Source organism: Pogoniulus pusillus, chromosome Z (assembly GCF_015220805.1).
Source record: "Pogoniulus pusillus isolate bPogPus1 chromosome Z, bPogPus1.pri, whole genome shotgun sequence".
NCBI classification, from domain to species: domain Eukaryota; kingdom Metazoa; phylum Chordata; class Aves; order Piciformes; family Lybiidae; genus Pogoniulus; species Pogoniulus pusillus.
The window spans coordinates 40,667,630-40,692,081 of NC_087309.1; the positions used below are offsets into that span (position 1 = coordinate 40,667,630).

Consider the following 24,452-nt stretch of genomic DNA (forward strand, 5'->3'; position numbering starts at 1 on the left):
TGGCCACACCACTGCTCATCCAGGCCAGGATGCTGGTGGCCTTCTTAATTTATTAAGGATAGAGAACATACAGACAAGCAACACAGAAAATCAACTGAAAGCTGACAGAACAGGAAAAGCAGGCAATACCTGTAAGGACTTCTCCAGCAGTTCACTGGTCTCACTTGTGGCAGTGCCCACTGCTGTGAGGTGCTCTGCCTGTCGATAGTAATTTATCCCCAGGTCACACCAAATGCTGGGCAAATGCATCAGTTTCAAGGCTTTGCTGTAACACCTACAGAAACATCAATCACAGCAGCATTACTTCAAGACTCTCCACCACAGGAAAGATGGAAAAGCATTCCAAAGAGTGCCTAAAAACCTACACTAAGCAAACAGGCACAAATACAAAGACAATCAGAGACAAATGGGAAGCAAATTACAATTAACGGATCTTTCACTCAGGTATTGCAACAGAACCCATGTGCTAGTTTGAGACTAGATGGAATATTTTGGTGAGAATTAAATTACCAGCTGTGAAAAGGAAACAATGGTGATGTCTACCTCACTCATATGCTTGCTGAGAAGTATAAAAACAAGAACATAAACATAGATAACACAGTTGCAGTGGCTCTCTGTTGCCTTCTATATAACTAATCCTTCTGCTTTCTAATCCCCCCTGGCCAATCCTTCAAACTCACCTTGCACAAAAGGCAAAGTCTGGGATAAGGCAGAAGGGTGGAAAGGAGGTGGAAGGGTGGTTGGGAGCCCCTCCTGGGGATTCTGGTTTCTGGGAGGGGTGTTGTGTTTCTGTATTATTTTTTAACTTGTATATTTCTGTATATATTTTAACTATCTGCTTGTATATTGTGCTAAGCTGTAAATACAGCTTCATTTCCTTAACTTCCAGCTCTGCTGAGTCTGGTCTGGGTGATATCATAAGAGTAGGTGGGCAGGTAACACCCAAACCATCACAACCCATCTTCGCCTAAATGCAGTCACAGAATCATAGAATGGTTTAGGCTGGAAAGGACCTCAAAGCTCATCCAGTTCCAACCCACTGCCATAGGCAGGGACACCTCCCACTAGAACAGGTTGCTCAAGATCTCATCCAACCTAGCCCTGAACACTTCCAGGGAGGGAGCTTCCACAACCTCCCTGGGCAGCCTGTGTCAGTGTCTCACCACCCTCACTGTAAAGAGCTTCTTCCCAACATCCAGTTTAAATCTCCCCCCTGCCAGTTTAAATCCATTACCCTTGCCCTGATATTGTAAGACTTTGTAAATAGTCCCTCCCCAGCCCAGAGTCAGCCCTGCCATGGGCTGATCCCCAGCAGGGAGAGGATACTGCCCTTCTGCTGTGCTCTGTTGAGACCTCCCCTGCAGTCCTCAGCTGGGACAGTCCTCAGCACAGACAGTGACCTGGTGGAGCAGGACCAGAGGAGGTCACAGCAGTGCTGGCAGGGCTGGAAGCCCTCTGCTGTGAGGCCAGGCTGGGAGAGTTGGGGAGTTCAGCCTGGAGAGGAGAAGGCTCCAGGGACACCTTCTGGCAGCCTTTCAGTGCCTAAAGGGGCCCAGCAGAAAGCTGGGGACAGACTTCTGAGCAGGGTCTGCCGTGACAGGCTAAGGGGGGATGGTTTGGACTCAAAGAGGGAGACAGAATGGAGAGAAGCGAAAAATTACCCTAAGGAAGGGGAGAGCCTGGTCCAGGTTGCCCAAATTGGTGGGAGATGCCTGGCACCGTTGCAGGTCAGGTTGCCTGGGGCTCTGAACAACCTGTTCTAATTGCAGGTGTTGAGTGATTTGATTAGATGAACTTTAGAGGTCACCTCCAACTGAACCCAGTCTGGGATTCCAGGATTCTATTAAGTTAGGATTTATTTTTGTTGAATTTAATTGATCTAATCAATTCGCCTTCAGCACCAGCCAGTGTTTCCTTTCTGCTTTTATGCTTATGATAAGCTCTTCTCCAAATAAAGTCTCCTTGTCTTAATTTGTATCACAGGATGTAAGGGCTTGGAAGGGATCTCTGGAGATCATTAAGTCAAATTCCTCTGCCAGAACATGATCATAGAATCTAGCACAGGTCACACAGGAACACATTCAGACAGGGCTTGAAATTATCAAGAGAAGGAGACCATTGCAGTTCAGGTTGTCTGGGGCTTTGAGCAACCTGCTCTAGTTGAGGATGTTCCTGCTGACTGCAGGGAGATTGGGCTGGATGAGCTTGAAAGATGGCTTCAACCCAAACCATTCTATTTTTCAACAGACCTAGACCCCATACCTATCTCAAGAACTGATGACCTTATAATAAGAAATACTTAAGGCACTGTCTTGAACTTCAGTGTTCCTGGGAGGATTAGCCACTATTTACTTCAACCACTGCATGTAGAAAGGTGCAGTTTGTTGAATGACAGGCAGGATGTAGCCATGCTCTGGAAATGGAAGAACAGGTGCCAGATGAAGTATTGAGAGCCATTGTGGTAATCCAGCAAACACAGCCCAGAATGAGCAGGGCAGTTCAGAAGAACCTCAAGATGCCAGGACCTGGAGTTGGTCAACAAGAGAGCCAGGAAGTGACATTGCCAAGGGTTTGTAGCGACTGGATGAGAAAGAATGGATTGAATCACAGGGAGGGGACATTGAGACTGGAGATGATGAAGAAATTCTTGACAGTGAGAGTGGGGAGACACTAGAACAGGTTACCCAGGAAGGTTGTGGATGCCTGCTCCCTGGAGTTGTTGAAGGCCAGGTTGGATGATGCCTTGAGCAACCTGGGCTGGTGGGAGATGTCCCTGTCACAGCAGAAGGTTGGAACTAGATGATCTTCAAGGTCCTTTCCAACTGAAACCATTCTATGAAACTATGAACCCTCTTTACCTGCCTCATTAATCTTGTTGCCACATGAAGGTGTCAACAGATCAGCAGGTCTTTCATTTTCTAGAAGTGGTCCAGAACACCTGAGCTAGAGTCCCAGTCTAGAATGTTCAGGCTGCATGAAGGTCTTGACAATTAAAATTTGTTACCTTCCTCCCAGACTGAGCAGCTCACTTTTCTTCAGCACCTCTTTGCCCTCATTTTGACCCAGAAGGGATGCTGGGACTTGGACACTGGCTGTGGTTGGTGAGATGACATGTACACTAGTGCAGGTATCTCCAAGCAGTTTCCAGATGCAAGAGACATCAGGACGGTGCTTTGCTGCCCTGTGATTAATGACAGAGGAAACAAAATTTTACACCCATTCAGACACCCCAATATGCCATTCTGAAAGAAAATTCACCCCTTGGAAGAGTGGCACAAGTTAATGCAATTTATCAATAAGCTTTTTTGGATTTATTTTTTTAAAATCCACTTCTCTTTCTACTCAAAATAGAGGTCTAAAACATGAAAAAACACAATATAAAAGAGAAAACACAACATAAAAGTGTGGCCCAACTTAGCTGGGAGTAAAAGTCCCTTCTGAATGAGCCTTTATCTATCCAGATGTCAGCTGAAGACACCCGCTCCTGGTTTTCACAGTACTGTGATGTTATATTACAAGAGATAACTCATCTGCAGAGCCTGATGGACCTTCTCCTGCTACAACAGCTCTCCCCAAGATAATTTAACTTTATGACACAATAAAGCATTTTGTATAAAAGACAAACTGAAAAGATTTAAGGGAGGGAAGGAGATTTGAGGAAGAGAAGGAACAATTTCCTCTCATCAACCATTTTTGGGTATAAATTCCTCTCTCCCAGCCCAACATTTACAGGAGCACTGCTGGAGAGAACAGTGTTACCTCACACTAATGTTATCATCAAACAACTTTGTCTTTCTAAACAGAAAACAACAACAGAAATCAATAATTACAACATATTTAAACAGGCTGAGTCCAGAATGCATCACTCAAGCCATTATCAATAAGTGCCACAGGCCAGTAACCATTGGTAATAGAGTAATAAGAGACAGGGAGAAAGGAGTGATACAAGCAAGTTCCAAAACCAAATCAGTTTACTGCATTCCAAACACGGGGTTATATACTTCCTATCAGAAGGCTACATAACAGGGTTACAAATCATGCTAGACTCTGATTGGCTACATACACTTGTGTTAGGACTACATTAGGATTGCAAACTAATTAGCATAGACATTCTTCATATTCTCTCAGCAACACATATATTGCGTCTAGGCAATTCTGTCAGCAGAAAACCACAGTCTCCAGCCTTACATTTGTGTGCTAGTTTGAAGCAAGGTAGAATGTTTTGGTGAGAGGAACTAGATCATAGGCTGTGAAAGGAAAACAATGGTGTGCTAGTTTGAAGTAGGGTAGAATGTTTTGCTGAGAGGAACTAGATCATAGGCTGTGAGAGGAAAACTATGGTGATGTCCACTTCCCTCAGAGTCTTGCTGAACTAGAAGAAAGTAAACATTAGATAACACTCTTGCCATTATTTTTCTTCACTCTCGCTCTGGCTGCTGACTGAGCTGCATCTCCCTAACCTCACCTGCCACTCACCTTTGCTTCTTAACCTCTTGGCTGAAACTCTTTTCTTTCTTAGGACTGGGGTAAGGTTGAGAGGAGCAGGGGGAAGGTGCAGGGGTGGTTGAGAGCCCCTCCTGGGGACTCAGGTTTCTGGGAGGGGAGTTGTGTTTCTGTATTACCTTTTACCTTGTATATTTCTGTATATAACTGTATATATTGTGAATATCTGCTTGTATATTGTGCTAGCTGTAAATAAATAGCTTCATTTATATTCCCAGAGCCAGCTGAGACTAGACTGGGTGATTTCTAAAGTGTGGGGGGGCGGGGAACACCCAAACCATCACAATTTGTTTATATTTGTTACACCATTCTCCAGGGTCATTCCAACCTTCTATCAGTACTTCTGAACTCATGCACTCTCGCCTGTCCATGGCTTATGTTCCACTATTTCAATTTCCAATAGCTGCACCACAGTCAGACAATTCTATAAAATCAGTGCATTTAATAGTACTTTATCCAACAAATAAGCACATAGATCAGGAGCCTGGTCCATTCAGTCTATTCTAACTTGAAGTCCTCAGGCAACTCATTCTTCTGCCTCTCAACCCCACAGTCCCACTGAGAATTAAATGACCATTTTGTACTAACCTGGTGAAAAATTCAAGAGCTTGCTCTATGTAGCCCATGGCTTTCCTATCAAAATAGTTCTCCAGGGCTGATTTTGCCAAGGTGAGATGGCACTCACCAAGTCCTGCAAAATAAGAGAAAACAGTGTCTGAAAAAAATGAAACCAAACAGATGCTTTTGATGTGCCTGATGAAGGAGGAAGGGTGGGAGGGTGGAAGCCTGCTCAGTGTTGTGCTTGATATAAAGATTCATACCCTGCACAGCTCATGTCCAAATCAAATGGCCCACAGTCATAGACCCATAGACTTGTTTGGGTTGGAAAAGTCCTCTAAGACCATCAAGTCGAAAGTCACCCCAGCACTGCCATGGCCATTAAGCCATGTCCCAAAGTAGCCCTCTAAGATCATGAAGTTCAACATCACCTCAGCACCATCATAGCCATTAAGCCATGTCCCAAAGCAGCCCTCTAAGATCATCAAGCCCAACATCACCCCAGCACTGCCACAGCCATTATGCCATGTCCCAAAGCAGCCCTTTATGATCATCAAGTCCAACCATCAACCCAACACCACTATCATATCCCAGAGAGCCATGTGCACATTTTAACAGCATCCACCACAGGCACTTTACTTCTAACCTATCCTGTAAAGAGTGAGCTGCAGAGTAATTTGAGTATTAAAATAATCATGATTAATTATAAACCAAGAGCATTTAAGCTTTGGGTTTGTCCTTAAATAGTACATAAAGCCCTCATGAGATATGGAGGTGTTCCAGAAATGTGTAGCTGTGGCACTTGCGGACATGGTTTAGTGGCCATGGTGGTTCTAGGTGGATGGTTAGACTGGATGAGCTTTTCCAACCCAAAACATTCTGATTCTATGATTCTATATCTACAATGCTCTGCATTAGGAAGGTCTTGACAAATGCCAGCAATTTTCAGTTCATGTATGTGTCACAAATCATTGCCCAAACACAGGGAGAAGGAAGAACACCCAGGCAGGCAAAAGAAATGTTCTTTGAACAAGACTTGTAGCCAACATTATTTAAGCCAATGTATGCAACCATTTCCTTCACCTGGTGTATTGGGTCTGGCTGAGCTGGGGGTCATTTCCCCACAGCAGTCCTCACAGTGCTGTGCACTGGTACTAGAAAGGTGTTGACAACACAGCAGTGTTTTGGCTGCTGCTGAGCAGGGCTCCACAACATCAAGGGTTAAAAATAATGTGACATTATTATCTCAACATTCCTCCTTCACCCTTAGCCAGGAGAGCTGACCCAAGTTAACCGAAGGAATCTTCCAGACCATGAGAACCTGCTCAGCAACAAACCCTTTTGCTTTGTGAATCTGCCTTTGTCTTGACCCATGAGGTTTGTTTTTTTTTCATCTTACTTTCTCCCCAGTCCTAGTCCTGATGAGGAGAGAAGCAATAGAGCAGCTTAGTGGGCACCTGGTAGGGTTAAGCCACCACATAAGGCAATAAATTCATCTGCTAAAAAAGGAAATTAATCTAATGTCACAATTTACAGCATTTTGAAGCCAAGATAACTGCTTGGTTTATGCTCTTGCTGGGAACCAGTGGGGATTCCCTCTAGCAGCAAGTCCAGTGACTTGCAAGAATCACTCATACTCAGTGTTCTGAGAATGACATCCTCATGCCATCCTACCCTGTACCTACACCCAGCTACTAATCACAGTAGTCACAGTTGCAAGTGCTTTCATCTTGGCCCCACTTCACCACAAGGAAGTCCCAAACTCACGAGCTTCTCAGGCATATAGAAACTTTGTATCCTAAAACCAAACTTGATTTTATCACCCAAAGTTCAGTTTGGAAACTGCCTCAATTGATCAGCACAGTACTAAAAGAGCACTGATGGATATTTCAAGGAGTTTCAGGAAGGTCCAGAGAAGACAGGACCTCAGAGTAAGCATCAAACAGTATGTAAGAAGGTGATGACGTCTTCAGTAGCAACTGAAGACTCAAAGCAGGATTTGGAGTTTAACAAATCAGGGATTGAAATGAGTTATGAGAAAAGACAAAGACTTTAGAATAAAATAAACAGAGAAGAAACTATGGAGGGGAAACCTTGACATTGTGTGCTGATGGCCTTCCTAAGCTTTTCAATCCAGGTAATGCTGTCAGCTGTCACCCACAGACATCAACAGAGCCATGCACATTTCCACACACCTTTGCAACCTCCTCCTGCATCCAAATACTAGTAAAACTGCCTGCCTGCAACCCTCTGCACCTCCATCACAGAGCATCTTAGCCTGGCAAACTCCAAGCAACAGAATTACACAAGAGGTAGAGGGACAACTACACTGCCACTATTTCAGACTAAAGACTTGCTGCTGCAGTAGTAACCAACACTATAGAATTGTTTGGGCTAGAAAAACCCTCTAAGATCATCCAGTCCAATCATCAACCTAGCATCATCATGGCCACTAAAACATGGCCCTAAGTGCTATGTCCAAATGCCAGGGATGGGGACTCCACTACCTCCCTGGGCAGCCTTCTCCAACCCCTGACCACTTTGGCAGAAAAGAAATTGCTCCTCATGGCAAATCTAAACCTCCCCTGGCGCAGCTTTGGCTATTTCTTCTCTTTCTACCACTTGTAACTAGGGAGAAGAGACCAACCCCCACCTGGATCCAACTTCCACTCAGGGAGCTGTAGAGAGATCAATGAGGTCTCCCCTCAGCCTCCTCTTCTCCACATTAAACAACCCAGCTGCTCCTCCCCAGCCCTCTTCTCCAAATCCTTCCCCACCTTTGTTGCCCTTCTCTAGACCTGCTCCAGCCCCTGTGTCCTTCTGGAATAAGTGGTCCAGAACTAAAGCCAGCACTCAAGCTGTGGTCTCACCAGTGCCCAGTACAAGGACACAATCCCTGTCCTACTTCTGCTGACCACATCATTGCTGATCCAGGACAGGATGCTGTGGCCTTCTTGGCCACCTAGGCACACTGCTGGCACACCTTCAGCTGCTGTCAACCAACGCTCCCGGGTCCTTTTCTGCTGGGCAGTTTCCAGACACTGTCCCACGCTGAAGCCTTCATGAGGTTGCTGTGGCTTGGTCTTACAAGAATCAGCTAACATTCACCCCAAAATCCAAAGGGCAATGAAAGGACTCTCTGTAACTTAGCAATTCAAAGCAGCACCAAGCAGCAAAGAGCACCTGTTGTAGGTGTATGTTTGGGATGGGAATGGCTGGCAGGGACAATGTGAACCAACCAGTTATTGATTGGCTACCAGAACTTTATACAGTCCTCACAATCACTGTTCCACCACTATACAGGAATTCCAGTACCATCGCTTCTCTCTGCTCCCAGCAATACAATGAAAACCTACATCTATTACCACGCCTAACCTTTTGGGATGCTTCAGTGCTAGTTTTCATCACTTGGGGGGTCTGGATAACCAGGGCTGACACAAAGCATGATGAAGGCATAGCCAGATTAGTACAGACCACTTTTTGAAATGGCAGCCTGACTCTACTGTCTGTTGAGCCAGTGCTGGGCTGCTCAGTGAAAGTGCAACCATGTGGCTCTTGTGGTCAAGGTCATCGATATCCTGGGGTGCATTAGGAAGAGTGTGACCAGCAGGTCAAAGGAAGTTCTCCTTCCACTCTGCTCTGCTATGGTGAGACTACACTTGCAGTATTGTGTCCACTTCTGGGCTCCCCAGTTCGAGGGACAGGGACCTGCTGGAGAGAGTCCAGTGGAGGTTACAAAGCTGCTGAGAGGCCTGGAGTATCTCTTTGTAAGGAGCAAAGGCTGAGAGGCCTGGAGCTGTTGAGTCTTGAGAAGGGCAGCCCCAGAGAGGATCTTATGGATGTTTCCAAAGATCTGAAAGGTGGGTGTGAAAAAGGAGCCACTCTACTCAGCAGTGCCCTGTGATAGGATGAGGTGCAATAGACACAAACTGGAACCCAGAAGGTTCCACCTGAACAGAAGAAACTTCTTCAATGTGAGGGTGCTGAAGGCCTGGAGCAGGCTGCCCAGAGAGGTTGTGAAGTCTCCTTCTATGGAGACTTTCAAGACCTATCCAGTGTGGCCTGCCCTAGGTGATCCTGCTTTTGTCAGGGGGATTGGACTCAATGACCTGATCTCTGGACCTCCTTTCTAACCCTTACCATTCTGTGATTCTGTGAAGACCTGGCTTTCTCTAGTCTGTCTTCAGTTCTTCCACTCGTCTGGCCTGGCAGCTACACTATCTTTTCTTCATTCATACTTCCTTGAATTAGAACTAATCACTCCCGTACACCATGACTGAAAAGATATCTGTGCACTGCTACACCACAGCTTTTATGCAGGGGATCACACACCCAAAATCCAACCCTCTCCTCCCACGTAGATGAATCTCCACAAGAACCTCTCCCCAACGCTGAAGCACGACAGTAAGCCCAGGGAGAAGGACCCCACACTTTCACAATCAGACACATCACCTTTCAGTGCAGGCACATAGTCTTCTGTCTTCTTCAGGATCTGTTGATAGGCAGCTATAGCACTCTCATATTTGCCTAGCACCTGTTCAATTGCAGCAGCTTGATAAAAGCTGTATGTGAGCTCTGGGTTCAGTTCAGTGGCTTTCCTGAAGGATTTCAAAGCTGTCATGTAGCTACCTCTGCTCAAGTAAGCCTCCCCTAGGCACTCCCAGCAGTTGGCATCCTTTGGATCAGCCCTGAGTGCTGTCTGCAAACTGAAGATAGCAAGATAAAATTAATTTGAGTAAAGAGTGAAGCAATTTAACAATGTCAAATTATTTCCATGCATTATCTGCTCTCTGGATACACAAGAAGGACATGGAACTGTTGGGGTGGGTCCAGGAGGCCACAAAGATTGTCAGAGGGCTGAAGTACCTCTGCTATGAGGGCAGGCTCGAGAGTTGGGGCTGCTCAACCCAGAGAAGATAAGGTCTTGAGAGAGACCTCAGAGCAGCCTTTCAGGATTTGAATGGGGCTACAGAAGAGCAAGGGAGAGACTTGTTACAAAGGCATGGAGTGACAAGATGAGGAGTGATAGCTTTAAAATGGAAGTCGCTGGATCTAGATCAGAAGTGAGGAAGAAATTCTTTCCCATGAGAGTGGTGAGGTACAGGAATAGGTTGCCCAGAGAAGTTGTGGAGGCTCCAAGTCTGGCAGTGTTCAAAGGCAGGCTGAATGGGGCCTTGAGCAACCCAGGCTAGTGGAAGTGTCCCTGTCCATGGCAGGGGAGTTGGAACTAGATGATTTTTCAAGTCCCTTCCAACTCACACCATTCTGTGATTTTATGATTCTAAAGAACCTTTGAACACAGTACAGCAGTTCTCACGTCAAGTCATGGCACTGCACCTAGTCCTGGCTCATTGCTCAGCGCTGTTCCATTCTCATCCATCACAAGTCTGTCCCCATGCTAGTTAGCACAGAAGAGGACACTGGGCTCATTCTGGAACTGATGACAGACACAGCTTACTCGAACTCATTTCCCTTGGTTTAGCACAAGCCCTCCGCCCACCAGCTAACTGATTTTCAGAACTTGACAACCACAACACCTGTTTTATTGGGATTTATCACAGAATGATAGAATGCATGAGGTTGGAAGGGACCCTCAAAGGTAATCTTGTCTAAGACTCCTGTAGTGAGTTGGACAGGGTTGGACATCTCTACACAATTACTTCAACCCCCCCACTCAGTTCTCTTACTCAGATACTGCTTTGAATGGCTGATCAATTCTCAGGTAGTAAAGCCCACGACGAAGCCAGGCCCATTTGGCTGCACCAGTGCCTACTTTTGCAGTCACCTCATTCAGGACTGACAGAGCAGTGTCCTAACAAAGCACCAAAAATGCCAGGTTAGCAAACACATTTCTGAATAAAGAACAAAGTGTCAGTTAAAGAAGAACACTCCTAATGCAGCAAACCATTAAACTGTCTGATCTCTTAATTGCTGTCATGAAGAAATGTTCCAGGGGATGCTGAAAGCTGGCAGGCTGAGTGGCAGTCTAGAGAAGGGAACCATGACATCTGAAGAAAGGATTATCTCCTGCCTACCTGTCTTTACAAACAGACAGCAGCTTCCTGCAGGTTAGCAAAGAGTGATTTTTGATTATTAAAAAAAACAAAACAAAACCCAAAAACAAACTAGAGAAGTATACTTGGATGTGTAGCAAGTCAGGTGTTTTGTCTGGCTTTCCAGATGTTCAAATGAAGCCTGATGAACTACGGCTTACATCTGCATTGCAATACCCTAGGCTAAGAAGTTCTCATACAACGCTATGTAAGAAATAACTTTCAAATACTCTGATGATTTTGTGTTTCTCTCCTGAAAGCAGCAGCATGGAGAGAAGAAGGGGCACAAGTTAAACATAAGGAGAAAAGTAACTTTCTTTTCATGCTCCCCACTGGATAAATCCTCTATCTCAAACACACATGTGATGATCACAGTGTTGTGCTTGGTTCCTCTACCCTTCTCCCGAGAAAGACTGAATTTGGAACTGGAGCATAAAACTGAAGTAGTTGCAACTACAAACTGCTGCAATGTTGGTGCTAAGTAATGGCAGAACATCTTTTTTCAGATCTTCTCAAATACAGAGGAGATCTGAGATGATTTCTCAAAGACACGATTACCAGAAAAGCAAACCAGCAGCAATCAAAATCCTGAATGTAAAATACCATGTCATCAAGTTCCATGCTTAGGTCTACAGCTGCTGTTCCAGACTCTTCATCAGCTCCATCCAGCTCAAAAGCCTTCTTATAGCAACCACGAGCTCTATTTTTGTCCTCAGCCACATCTCTGTAGTAGTTGCCCATGTAACGAAAGGCACTGCCCAAGTTGCTGTCCAATTTTGCAGCCTGTGAAGGACAAAGAGCACAACATAGGACAAGACGTTGAAGGGTTACACTGAGGGACAACTCCAGTGACCACTAATTGCTCCATCTCTGCTTATCAACTGATCTAAGTTCCTTCTATGGTATGTCAGAACATATAACATTTTATTTTAAGACTCTGGAGAAGACCTGAACTTTTAATGTTGGCAGAACCTGCTCCAAACCACACGGCACAAAGCATTTTCTAGATGAAGCACTGAATTATGAGAGAAAACAATTCCTTACCACACGCAACTCCACTTCCTTTTCTGCTCCCTACTCATCACAATGAACTCTAGTCTGTTCTAAAGTCTAAAATTCCTTGGAAATATACCTGACAGATTTGTTTCTATTTAAGAAAACTACCAGCCCAAACAGTAAAAGCAGCTTTGACAGTATCAAAAAAAAAAAAAAAAAAAGGGCAAAAAACCACCACCCCAAATTACATAGAATAGCTTAGAAACCAGTTCATAGAATCATAGAATCAACCAGGCCGGAAGAGACCTCCAAGATCATCCAGGCCAACCTAGCATCCAGCCCTGTCCAGTCAACTAGACCATGGCACTAAGTGCCTCATTCACTCTTTTCTTGAACACTTCCAGGGACAGTGACTCCACCACCTCCCTGGGCAGCCCATTCCAATGCCAATCACTCTCTCTGCCAACAACTTCCTCCTAACATCCAGCCTAGATCTCCCCTGGCACAACTTGAGACTGCGTCCCCTTGTTCTGTTGCTGCTTGCCTGGCAGAAGAGATCAACCCCACCTGGCTACAACCTCCCTTCAGGTAGTTGTAGACAGCAATGAGGTCACCCCTGAGCCTCCTCTTCTCCAGGCTAAACACTCCCAGCTCCCTCAGCCTCTCCCCACAGGGTTGTGTTCCAGGCCCCTCACCAGCCTTGGTGCCCTTCTCTGGACACGTTCCAGAACCTCAACATCTTTCCTGAATTGAGGGGCCCAGAACTGCACACAACACTCAAGCCTGACCAGTGCTGAGTACAGGGTCAGAATATCCTCCCTTGTCCTACTGGCCACACTGCTCCCGATGCAGGCCAGGATGTCATTGGCTCTCCTGACCACCTGGGCACACTGCTGGCTCATCTTCAGCTACTATCTATCAGTACCCCCAGGTCCCTTTCTGCCTGGTTGCTCTCCAGCCACTCTGTCTCCAGCCTGTAGCGCTGCTTGGTGTTGTTGTGGCCAAAGTGTAGAACCCTGCACTTAATCTTGTTAATTGCTCACTTCAGCTGCATTTTCAACCATATTTCACTGTTACTGAAGTGCAAGTAGCAAGCAATGATCTGAGTTGCCAACATCTATCATGAATTTACATTATGAGTTTACAATCTTTAGGGTCTTAATTTGTGCACTGTCATGTTCCCAACTGAGACTAAAGATCTCAGAGAAATTACTTTGGATTCACGCATGCTCAGAGAAAGGGCCAGAACCATCAAATCTCCAAGGATCAGGAAATAAATATAAATTGGGGGGTTTTTGCAGACTTACTTCCTTATGCAGACATTGAAACTCACGGTATCACAGAACGGGAGGGGTAGGAAGGGACTTCTACAGATCACCCAGTTTAACTCCCCTGCCAAAGAAGGGTCACCTAGAGAAGGTCACCCAGGAACATGTCTCCAGAGATGGCACCTCCATCACCTCTCTGGGCAGCCTGCTCTATGGCTCCAGCACCCTTCAATTACAGAAGTTCCTCCTTCTATTCACATGGAGCTGCAGATGTTCCAGTTGGTGTCCCTTGCTCCTTGTCCTGTCACTGAGCACCACTGCAAAAAGCCTGGTCTCACCCTTCCATCACCTACCGCTGAAGAATCTATCAGCATTGAAGAGATCCCCCCCCCTCAGGCTGCTCTTTTCCAGACTAAATAGCACCAATTCTCTCAGCCTTTGCTCCTCACAGAGACATTCCAGTCTACTCAGCATCTCTGTGGACCTTTGTTGTACCCTCTCCAGCAAGTCCTTAGCCTTGAACTGGGGAGCTCAGAACTCGGCCCAGAACTCCAGATGTGGCCTCACCAGGGCAGAGAAGAGGGGGAAGGGAACGTCCCTTGACCTGTTGGCTGCACTCTTCTCCATACAGCCCAGAAGTCCATTGGCCTTCCTGGCAATGAGGGCACCATTCTCATAATTTTTCCTTACTCTTTTTTATGTTTTTTTTAATGCCACATTTGAATTTTGCCATCACAATTTCTAAATGTCTTCAAAAGACCTACATTGGTTATTTAGAAGCTTCAGCTTTAAAGCTCTCAAGGAGAGACAGGATTGAGTGAACTATCAAAATGTTTAGTTGAAAAAAAAGACCTCAAGAATTCACTGAAAAGAGAAACTACATGATGGTGGTGTTGGCAGAGAACAGCCCCAGGTCTCTCAGCCTTTTCTCATGAGACAGCAAAACAAAGTGGTCAGACGCCAGGTAAGTGTACAGCTCCCTGCAGTGCCTTTCTGTGCAGCTGAAGTTGGCTTTGGAGGCTTGTAAATTGTAACAAGCAGGATATTGCAGTCTGTCATTCCAGTCAGTTTCTTCTGAAAGTTCGTTTCTGAGACAGAAAAAAACACCAATTCTACACAAATATATAGAGAAGCTTTTACCTTCAAGAACTGAGTGAGGGCTTTTCCTTTGTCTCTTCTTGTCTCATCGCTCATGAACCAGTATGTGAGCCCCAGCTGCTCGTGGTACACTGCACTTTCAGCATTTCTTTCAATAGCATTCAGAAAACTAAACAAAAGGAACACAGGCACATTCACATCAGCTGCCCAACACTGGATTTCATTCTCCCCCCACCTTTTCACACAAATAACAGAAATTTACCTTTTTTCTGCCTGTTCATAGTTCTTTTGGGAGTAATGGATGAAACCCTCTAGAGCATGGGACTCAGCCAGATCAGGGTGGGACAACAGAAGCTCCTGTGAAATCTGCAAAATGATGTCATTCCCTGGTTATCTTGTCCAGGAAACCAAGAGTCCTGCTCAGCAGGTAGGAATGACAACACAGCACTAACCTTTGAAGCTTCATCCATTAAACCTTTCTTTAGGTAAGCCTGACCCCTGACAGCTAAAACCACTGGATTGCTGCTTGCATCCTCAATCTAGAGACACAAGGTAAAAGGCAGGACCAAGTTACTATCTCCCTTGATTAAGGAATCAAAGGTGTCAAAAGTAGGTAGTAGGTAGAAGATAGTGGCAAGAAAACATGTAGAATAGCTTTGGGAAGCCTTGGGCAGAATAATCTTGATGGAAAACAGGTAGAAGACTGGAGAGAGCATGGATAAAGGTACAGAAGTCTAAACAGCAAAGAATTAAACCGAGACAGAAATAGAAAGACAGCATTTTCTGCTTAAAGCTTAACCATCTGATCTTAGCTCTTGTTCATGGCTAATGACAAGGCAATGAAGGGTTATAACAATTCAAATCAATATGAAAAACAGCCACAAAACTAGCAAGCACTCAACAGCACTGAGCAAGACCAGTGACAGCTTCTAAAATTAGAATGGGGAGTGAAAAACAGTTGTAGCAAAGCCTAAAACAAAAACACCAAAAGAAAACAAAATCAGAGGAAGGAGTGGTGGCTGGAGGGCACCACACTTGGTAGGAGTTGCCTATACCACACAGATGTAAAAAGGAAGAAAGAAGAGAAATGCACAGGTTGAGTTTTTAGAGGAGGAAGATGACAGCATTTTTAAAAACAATAGTTCTTTAAATAAATACACCTTTTCATCAGTGAAAATACCTGCTCAAGTGCTTTAATGGCTTCTTCTGCAGCATCAGCATCAGCTGTTTTAATCAAAGCCTCTGCTTTCAACTGCAGGATAAGGTTCTTCCACCGAAGAGTAGGACCTTCAGCAGTTCCAAGAGTCTGAAGAGCTGTTGACAAGGGGAAAAGTTTAATCCAGTCCAAAGAGATAAGGAACTACTAAGACCACCACTGTTCCCAAAACTTCCATAAGACACAGGCTCTCTGTCTGGGCTTTGGGTTGAACTTCTCTCTCTAACATCACCTGCCATCTGTGTGACTAATCCATCTGCTTCCTAACCCCCCTGGCTGACCCTCCAAGCTACCTTGAGCATAAGGCAAAGTCTTGGGTAAGTTAGAGGGATGGGAAGAAGGTGGAAGGGTGGTTGAAAGCCCCTCCTGGGGACTCAGGTTTCTGGGAGGGGAGTTGTGTTTCTGTATTACCTTTTACCTTGTATATTTCTGTATATAACTGTATATACTGTAAATATCTGCTTGTATGTTGTGCTAAGGTATAAAGATTCATTCAATTTCCAGAGCAGCTGAGTCTAATCTGGGTGATTTTACAAATTAGAGGGGGTAACGCCCAAACCATCACACTGCCCTCCTTGCAGTGAGTGGCCCAAAAATGAACCCACTGCTCAGGTGAACCCACCAGTGCCTACTGCAGGAGGTTCCTGGTCCTGCTGGCCACACTATTGCTGATCCAGGCCAGGATGCTGGTGGCCTTCTTGGCCATCTGGGAACACTGCTGGCTAATCCTCAGCTGCTGTCAACAACTCCTCCCAGGTCTTTCTTTGCTGGGTAGTTTCCAGGCACTCTGCCTCAAGCCTGGTTCATGGAATTGCTGTGACTCAAAGCAGGAGACACCAGCACAACGCATGAGATGCAGCTACCATCCAAAGGCCACATTGGCTGGGCTATATAATGTGGTGTTGCACTTCCATTTAGCACTTACCTTTATTGCAGGACTGGAGAGCATCCCCGTGTCTGTGAATTCTCATGTATGCCTCTGCCAAATAATACCATGCTGCTGGACACTGGCTGGTCTTCTGCAGACCTAATAAAAAAGGAACTTTTTTTAAAGGCTCTAAAAACAACCAAAAGAAAAACCCTCAACTCGCTCTTATCACAAAGATACTGTAGCTGGCAGATGTTGTATTGCCCTATAATGACATCCCAACCATATTATCAAACCAGTAACAAAGCCTGCAGTTAGTTCTTCCTTTGAATCTTATTTTAAACTGGTTTAGATACAGATGCCTCTAAGCAGCAAGACAAAGACTAAGAAGCACATATGGCTTGGATAGGCTTCATTCTGTATCTATTATCACATACAAAGAAAAGGGGAAAAAGTGAGGAAATGTTATACCATTTAAGGTGCATTTTTGTTTCAAAAAGGAAAAGTCCTTCATTCTGATCAGACATTAACCTCAGTAACCTGTAGATCCCTTTATAAAGTTCACAGAAGCCACAAAAGGCCTACATATCTTCAAGAGAGCAAAATAAATCCACATGACAGCACAACTATTCACTGAAGCTTCCTGATAAACTCACCTTAAAGATTCAGTAATAAAACTGAATTTGAGCAACACCAAACTACTAACCTGAGTCAATGTTTCTATTGGTTTCTAAAGAGAAATATTGCAGGAATTATTCAGTTACTAGAGTAATCAAATTTGCTGAAGAGTTGTTTTTCTGGCATTCCTGAAGCTTGAAAGCCAAATGAAGACAGTGGCTTACAAGCAAAGATACTACTTCCAAATTGCATCCATATACATATCATACCAAGTCCTTTGCATTCTTCCTTTCACAAGTAGAATATTACACATAAATGAATACAATTATCTGGGAGGTGTATCTTTCATCAAAGACAGGTTGTATGTTTTGGTTAAAACATTAAAGCTAAAAGGACTTGCTTTGCAGGGAAGACTTCTTGTCTTAAATGCCTGAGATATGCATTTCACAATCACTTCACTGTGCATAAACTACTGTAGAATCTGAAATCCAGTGTGAGACGAACAGATCTCAGCACAGGCTGATTCCCGATTGCTTAAATCCCAGATCACAGTATCACAGTATCAACAAGGTTGGAAGAGACCTCACAGATCATCAAGTCCAACCCTTTACCACAGAGCTCAAGGCTAGACCATGGCACCAAGTGCCACGTCCAATCTTGCCTTGAACTGCTCCAGGGATGGCGACTCCACCACCTCCCCGGGCAGCCCATTCCAGTGTCCAATGACTCTCTCAGTGAAGAACTTTCTCCTCACCTCCAGCCTAAATTTCCCCTGGCGTAGCTTGAGGCTGTGTCCTCTCGTTCTGGTGCTGGCCACCTGAGAGAAGAGAGCAACCTCCCCATGGCCACAACCACCCTTCAGGTAGTTGTAGACAGCAATAAGGTCACCCCTGAGCCTCCTCTTCTCCAGGCTAAACAATCCCAGCTCCCTCAGCCTCTCCTCATAGGGCTTGTGCTCAAGGCCTCTCACCAGCCTCGTCACCCTTCTCTGGACACGCTCAAGCATCTCAATGTCCCTCCTAAACTGGGGGGCCCAGAACCGGACACAGTACTCAAGGTGTGGTCTAACCAGTGCAGAGTACAGGGGCAGAATGACCTCCCTGCTCCTGCTGACCACACCATTCCTGATGCAGGCCAGGATGCCACTGGCTCTCTTGGCCACCTGGGCACATTGCTGGCTCATGTTCAGGTGGGTATCAATCAGCACCCCCAGATCCCTCTCTGTTTGGCTGCTCTCCAGCCACTCCGACCCCAGCCTGTATCTCTGCATGGGGTTGTTGTGGCCAAAGTGCAGCACCCTGCACTTGGAGCTATTGAACCCCATCCCATTGGACTCTGCCCATCTGTCCAGGCGGTCAAGGTCCCGCTGCAGAGCCCTTCTGCCCTCCAACCCAGCCACATCTGCCCCTAGCTTAGTGTCATCTGCAAACTTGCTGATGACTGACTCCATGCCCTCATCCAGATCATCTATGAAGATGTTAAAGAGGATGGGGCCCAGCACTGATCCCTGAGGGACACCACTAGTGACTGGCCCCCAGCTGGATGTGGCACCATTCACCACCACTCTCTGGGCTCGTCCCTCCAGCCAGTTCCTAACCCAGCACAGAGTGTTGCCATCCAAGCCATGGGCTGACAGCTTAGCCAGCAGTTTGCTGTGGGGGACAGTGTCAAAGGCCTTGCTGAAGTCCAGATAGACCACATCCACAGGCCTCCCCACATCCACCAAGCGGGTCACCTGATCATAGGAGATCAGGTTGGAGAGGCAGGATCTGACCTTCCTAAATCCATGTTGGCTGGACCTGAGCCCTTTGCCATCCCTTAGGTGTGCTCTTATCACCCCCAAGATAACCTGCTCCATCAGTTTCCCTGGCACTGAGGTCAGGCTGACAGGTCTGTAGTTCCCAGGTTCCTCCATCCGACCCTTCTTGTGGATGGGGACCACGTTGGCCATTTTCCAGTCTCCTGGGACCTCACCGGTGAGCCAGGACTGCTGGAAAATGATGGAGAGTGGCTTGGCCAGCTCAGCTGCCAGCTCTCTCAGCACCCTGGGATGGATCCCATCTGGTCCCATGGACTTGTGGGTGTCCAGATGGCTCAGCAGGCCCTGAACTAATTCCTCATGGATTTCCAGGGGAACACACTGCTCCCTGACCCCATCACCCAGTTCAAGAGGCAACTTGCCCTGAACTCCCTCCTTACTGTTGAAAACTGAGATGAAGAAGGAATTCAGGACCTCAGCCTTTTCTTCGTCGTCAGTTATAATGTTCCCTTCCTGGTCCAGTAAAGAGTGGAGGCATTTCTTGCCCTTCTTTTTAGAATTTATAAATTTATAAAAGTGCTTTTTATTATTCTTCACAGAGGTGGCAGCCTAAGTTCTAGCTGGGCCTTAGCTTCTCTAATTTTTCTCCTACATAATCTGACTACCTCCTTAAACACGTCAGGAGAAGCCTTCCCCTCCTTCCAGAGGTGATACACCCTCTTTTTTTCCCCCAATTCCTTCAGGAGCTGTTTGCTCAGATGCTTCATTACTCAACTTTCTTAACCAGCTGTTCTGAACTCCCAATGGCTAGCACACAGAGTGGATACTCCTTTCTTCCCCACCACCAACCACTTGCAGACAGCTTTGCTATCTCACTACAAACAAGATAAACTATGGATCAGTAAAACAGCAATTCAGTAAATTTGGCTGGTATAATAAATGACTAAGTAAACCCTGCAGTGTTTCCCTTTACATACCAATACAAATGTTTACCCAATATAAGTTTTAAAAGAGATCTTAACATGGTGTCACTTCCACAGGAAGTCATCTTCATTTAGGTATGGAAATGCAGTGACTGGATTAGAGGAGCTGCATTCTGTTTTAATTTGTAAACTCCACATTCCTTCATGCCTGTATTTACTGCTTCACAGAACCACAGAGTGGTTTGGGTTGGAAGAGACCTCAAAGAATATCCAGTTCAAACCCCTCCCTTCTATGGGCCGGGACACCTCCCACTAGCCCAGGCTGCGCAAGGCCTCATCCAACCTGGCCTTCACCACCTCCAGGGAGGGGACATCCACAACCTCTCTAGGCAACCTGTGCCAGGGCCTCCACGCCCTCACTCTCAACAATTTCTTCCTCTTCCACTATCAGTTTCCCTTGTCCCAGCTCAAAGCCATTGTCCCCTATCCTGTCACTCCCAACCCTTGTCCAAAGTTCCTCCCCAGCTCTCCTGGAGTGCCTTCAGGTACTGGAAGGCTGCTCTAAGGTCTCCCTGCAGCCTTCTCTTCTCCAGGCTGAATAGCCCCAACTATCCGAGCCTGTGCCCACAGGGATGGTTCTCCAGCCCTCTAGATTGTCTTTGTGGTCTCCTCTGGACCGCCTCCAGCAGTTTCATGTTCTTCTTGCAGGTACTTCCCCAAGTAGCAGTTACATTAAATATATTTCAAGGTTGACCACACCAAAGTAACGCAGAGGTGACTACAGCATGAATGACGGAGCTGTTACTCTTAAAGCTACGTTTAAAAAACAAATCAATGCCCAGAGAAAATGCTGAGTGTTCTTTCTAAAACCTATCTGGTCTCAGAAGTGTCAAAGAAGAACGCAAGTGTAATATTCCCAAAATATTCAGCATGAAATTAGCTGGCATTTAAGTTACAGATTGCTGACACCTGATACTGCACATTTACCTTCAGTAAGATTCTTTATGGCCTCCCTGTATTTCTCTTCTTGCAGGCATTTGATACCACAGCTGATGATGCCTAGACCATTGCTTGCATCCACCTCCAAAAGCCTAGAGAAATAGCCCAGGGTCTCTTCTGACAAAGTACCTGGTTTCAGCAAAAGAAGTATTTTATAGAGTTTTAAGTTAGAAAAAAAATACAGCAGCATACATTATCTACATAAATATGACCCCTGTTCTTGAGCCCAAAGCAATACATTCATTAAATTAACCTTTTTCACAGGTACTATATCCTGATCACACTCCACTTCCAAACCCAAATACCCCAAACAAGCAGAAATTTGAACACCCAGATCCACCAAAAAAAAAACCCACCAACAAAACCCCCACCTGTCAGTCTGAAATCTGAATTTTTTATTACTCCTATTATATTCCTACAAGTGCACTCCCTTATTAATAAACAACAAAATCTTCCTCACACTTTTGACTCAGCTGAATGTCTGCATCAAGCTCTGCCTCAAATAAAGCAAAACTATTTCCCCACCACAGCAGGCCATGTGTACTCCCAGATGAGCTGTGATGAGCTTGCCAAGGCACTCTTACTGTGAAACTACCTCATTAAATGTCTTGGATATATTTTAACTGATGCCACTCACTTTTTAGGTTTGTGTTTAGCTGCAGTGGCAGACTTGGCAGTCCTTGCTTAGAGCAGTTGCTGTGATTAGCAGCAGCAGTCTTTGAATTGCTGTTTTCTTCAAAACTATTATGGATGCCTTTGATTTGCATTTGGTAAAAGTGACTAGCAAAGTACAGATTTGGGACATGAAGGGTTAAGATGCAATTGGAATGACTCAGATATAAACAAAACAGACTTCTCATAACTTAAGCACCATTCTCCCCACCCCAAAGTGGTCATGGGATAGTAAGACATTGTCAGAGCACTGCTACATGACAGCTATGCCAACCAGATGCTCTTTTTTCCTTTGGGAATCAGTTTCTGCATGTTTTTCCCAATAGTGAAGCATTCTGATGTGGAAATAGGAGTCTGGGGCTCACCTGTCTTCATCCTTTCAAATCACAGTGAGAAGTTTTATGTCGCTCATTACTCCATGAAGCCTACCTTGAGAACTGGAAAAGGCATTCTTCTACCTAAGCTGAAAGTGATTACTCTCTGTAGAAACCAGGGATTTTTCTGCCTGATTTCCTTTCCTTGTTTTAAATACTGTCAATTTCTGATGCCTTAAACAATAAAATGAAAGACCAAAATTTAGTAATCTTAAAATGCTGAGAAAGTGTCCAACATTAGCACAATGTTGTTTAGTGAACTACTTAAAATAGTAGCTGTACTTTTTCAGGCCCCTGCGCTACTGAAAATACCATTGTTTTCCCCTCAGAGATTGTCCTTTCCTACTTGGAACAAACACCTAAACAGATGTGTTTATTCTCTGCTCACCAGGCATTCTCCTCTAGAGTTACACAAATATTTGATTTTTTTTGTGAAGAGAATTTTTCTCTGTGAAGAAGAACTGAAGTATAGCTCATCCTCAGCCTCAAGGCACTGGCTAAAACTCTCCACTCCCTCTTCCAGCCATCCTTTATCTGAATAGTCTGCTTTTGAGGGTTTTTTTAAGGTATTCTCTATGACTTTGTGCAGTGCCAGAGATGGATTTAACTCTTTATTTTTTTGTCAATTCACAGTCACCATTCAGTGACAGACCAGGAAAGAGCAAATCATGGTGCCACTTTTCATTTCCAGACTGCCAAAAAACATAAGATGAAAGTAAACAGTGCCACATAATCATTGAGGCTGGAAAAGACCTTTGAGATCACCAAGCCCAGCCTATAACCAAATACCACGACATCAGCTAAACCATGCCACCAAGTGCCACATCCAATCTTCTCTGAAAGACCTCCAGTGAGGGTGACTCCACCACTTGCCTGGGCAGTGCGTTTTAGTGCCTAATCACCCTTTCCAAGAGGAAATATCCTAATAGCCAACCTAAACCTTCCCTGGCACAGCTTCAGGCCATGTCCTCTTGTCCTGTCACTAGCTGCCTGGGAGAAGAGCCTGACCCTCACCTGCCTATGACTTCCTTTTATGTAGTTGTAAAGAGGATGAACACCGCCAGCTCCCTCAGCCTTTCCTCATAAGACTTTCCCTACAGCCCACTCATCATTCTCATCACCCTCCTCTGGACCTGCTCCAGCACCTCAGTATCTCTCTTGCAGTGAGTGGCCCAGAGCTGCACACAGTGCTCAAGGTGAAGCCTCACCAGTGCCAGTACAGAATTACATTACGGGCAGAGTTCTGCTGGCCACACTATGCCTGATACAGGCCAAGAAGCTATTGGCCTTCCATGACACCTAAGCACACCGCTAGCTCATGTTCAGCAGGCTGTCAACCAGCCCTTGGACTGGAAGGGTAAAAAGGAGGTCACAAGACTAACTGTAAAAGACATGATTTAAGCCTCGAAAACGTTTCAGTTCATCCTACTCACCGGACTGAAGAAAGTGCAAGCAAAGTACTTCTAAAGGATAAGTGACAGCAGGATACAAAGCCATCATATCCTTACAGGCCTTTTCCAACCTAGTTGATTCATGAGGAAACTTGAAAAGAAAAAGTTAAACAGTTATTGGTGTGAAGGGTCAGATGTGGAATGTCACATCTTCCAACTGATGAAGACAAATATAACCTTACCTTAGTCAAACACTGAATAAAGTCCTTGTAGAGACGTTGGTGGTCCTCACCAGGAACAGTGTCAGCAGAGTTCAGTGAGTGCTCAAACGCAGACAAAAGCTGAAATGAGAAACAATGATTGAGTGCCACAAACCATGACTTGAGCAATATGTTATAGCTGGAAGGGACCTACAACAAGCACCCAGTTCAACTGCTTGACCACTTCAAGTGGCCAAGAGAGCCAATGGCATCCTGGACTGCATCAGGAACAGTGTGGCCAGTAGGAGAAGGGAGGTTATTCTGCCCCTGTACTCAGCACTGGTCAGGCCACACCTTGAGTACTGTGTCCAGTTCTGGGCCACTCAATTTAAGAGAGATGTTGAGGTGCTGGAGCATGTCCAGAGAAGGGTGACAAAGCTGGTGAGGGGCCTGGTAGCACGAACCCTATGAGGAGAGGCTGAGGGAGCTGGGGGTGTTTAGTCTGGAGAAGAGGAGGCTCAGGGGTGACCTCACTGCTGTCTACAACTACCTGAAGGGAGGTTGTAGCCAGGTGGGGTTGATCTCTTCAGGCAGGCAACCAGCAATAGAACAAGGGGACACAGTCTCAAGTTGTGCCCGGGTAGGTATAGGCTGGATGTTAGGAGGAAGTTCTTCACAGAGAGAGTGATTGGCATTGGAATGGGCTGCCCAGGGAGGTGGTGGAGGCACCGTCCCTGGAGGTGTTCAAGAAAAGCCTGGATGAGGCACTTAGTGCCATGGTCTAGTTGACTGGATAGAGCTGGGGGATAGGTTGGACTGGATGATCTTGGAGGTCTCTTCCAACCCGGTTGATTCTATGATTCTATGATTCAGGGCTGGCCAAAGACTTAAGTTTCAAGTTCAAGCATGCTATTAAAGATCAAAAGTTAAAGCATGTTCTTAAGGGTATTGTTCAA

General features: G+C 45.5%; 1 protein-coding gene across 1 annotated transcript in view; it reads right to left on the bottom strand.

The window, feature by feature from the left end:
- The window catches only part of SKIC3 (SKI3 subunit of superkiller complex), a 65,927-nt gene that overhangs the window by 29,148 nt on the left and 12,327 nt on the right, over positions 1-24,452 (bottom strand). Inside the window, exons 7-20 of the mRNA XM_064176705.1 lie at positions 23,539-23,637; positions 23,339-23,447; positions 20,848-20,988; positions 16,618-16,719; positions 15,657-15,790; positions 14,929-15,015; positions 14,739-14,842; positions 14,519-14,645; positions 11,718-11,897; positions 10,749-10,873; positions 9,514-9,767; positions 5,092-5,194; positions 3,005-3,181; positions 130-274 (exon numbers count right to left, since the gene is read on the bottom strand). Coding sequence (XP_064032775.1) covers positions 130-274; positions 3,005-3,181; positions 5,092-5,194; positions 9,514-9,767; positions 10,749-10,873; positions 11,718-11,897; positions 14,519-14,645; positions 14,739-14,842; positions 14,929-15,015; positions 15,657-15,790; positions 16,618-16,719; positions 20,848-20,988; positions 23,339-23,447; positions 23,539-23,637 — 1,887 coding nt within the window. The remainder of the gene's footprint in view (positions 1-129; positions 275-3,004; positions 3,182-5,091; positions 5,195-9,513; positions 9,768-10,748; positions 10,874-11,717; positions 11,898-14,518; positions 14,646-14,738; positions 14,843-14,928; positions 15,016-15,656; positions 15,791-16,617; positions 16,720-20,847; positions 20,989-23,338; positions 23,448-23,538; positions 23,638-24,452) is intronic.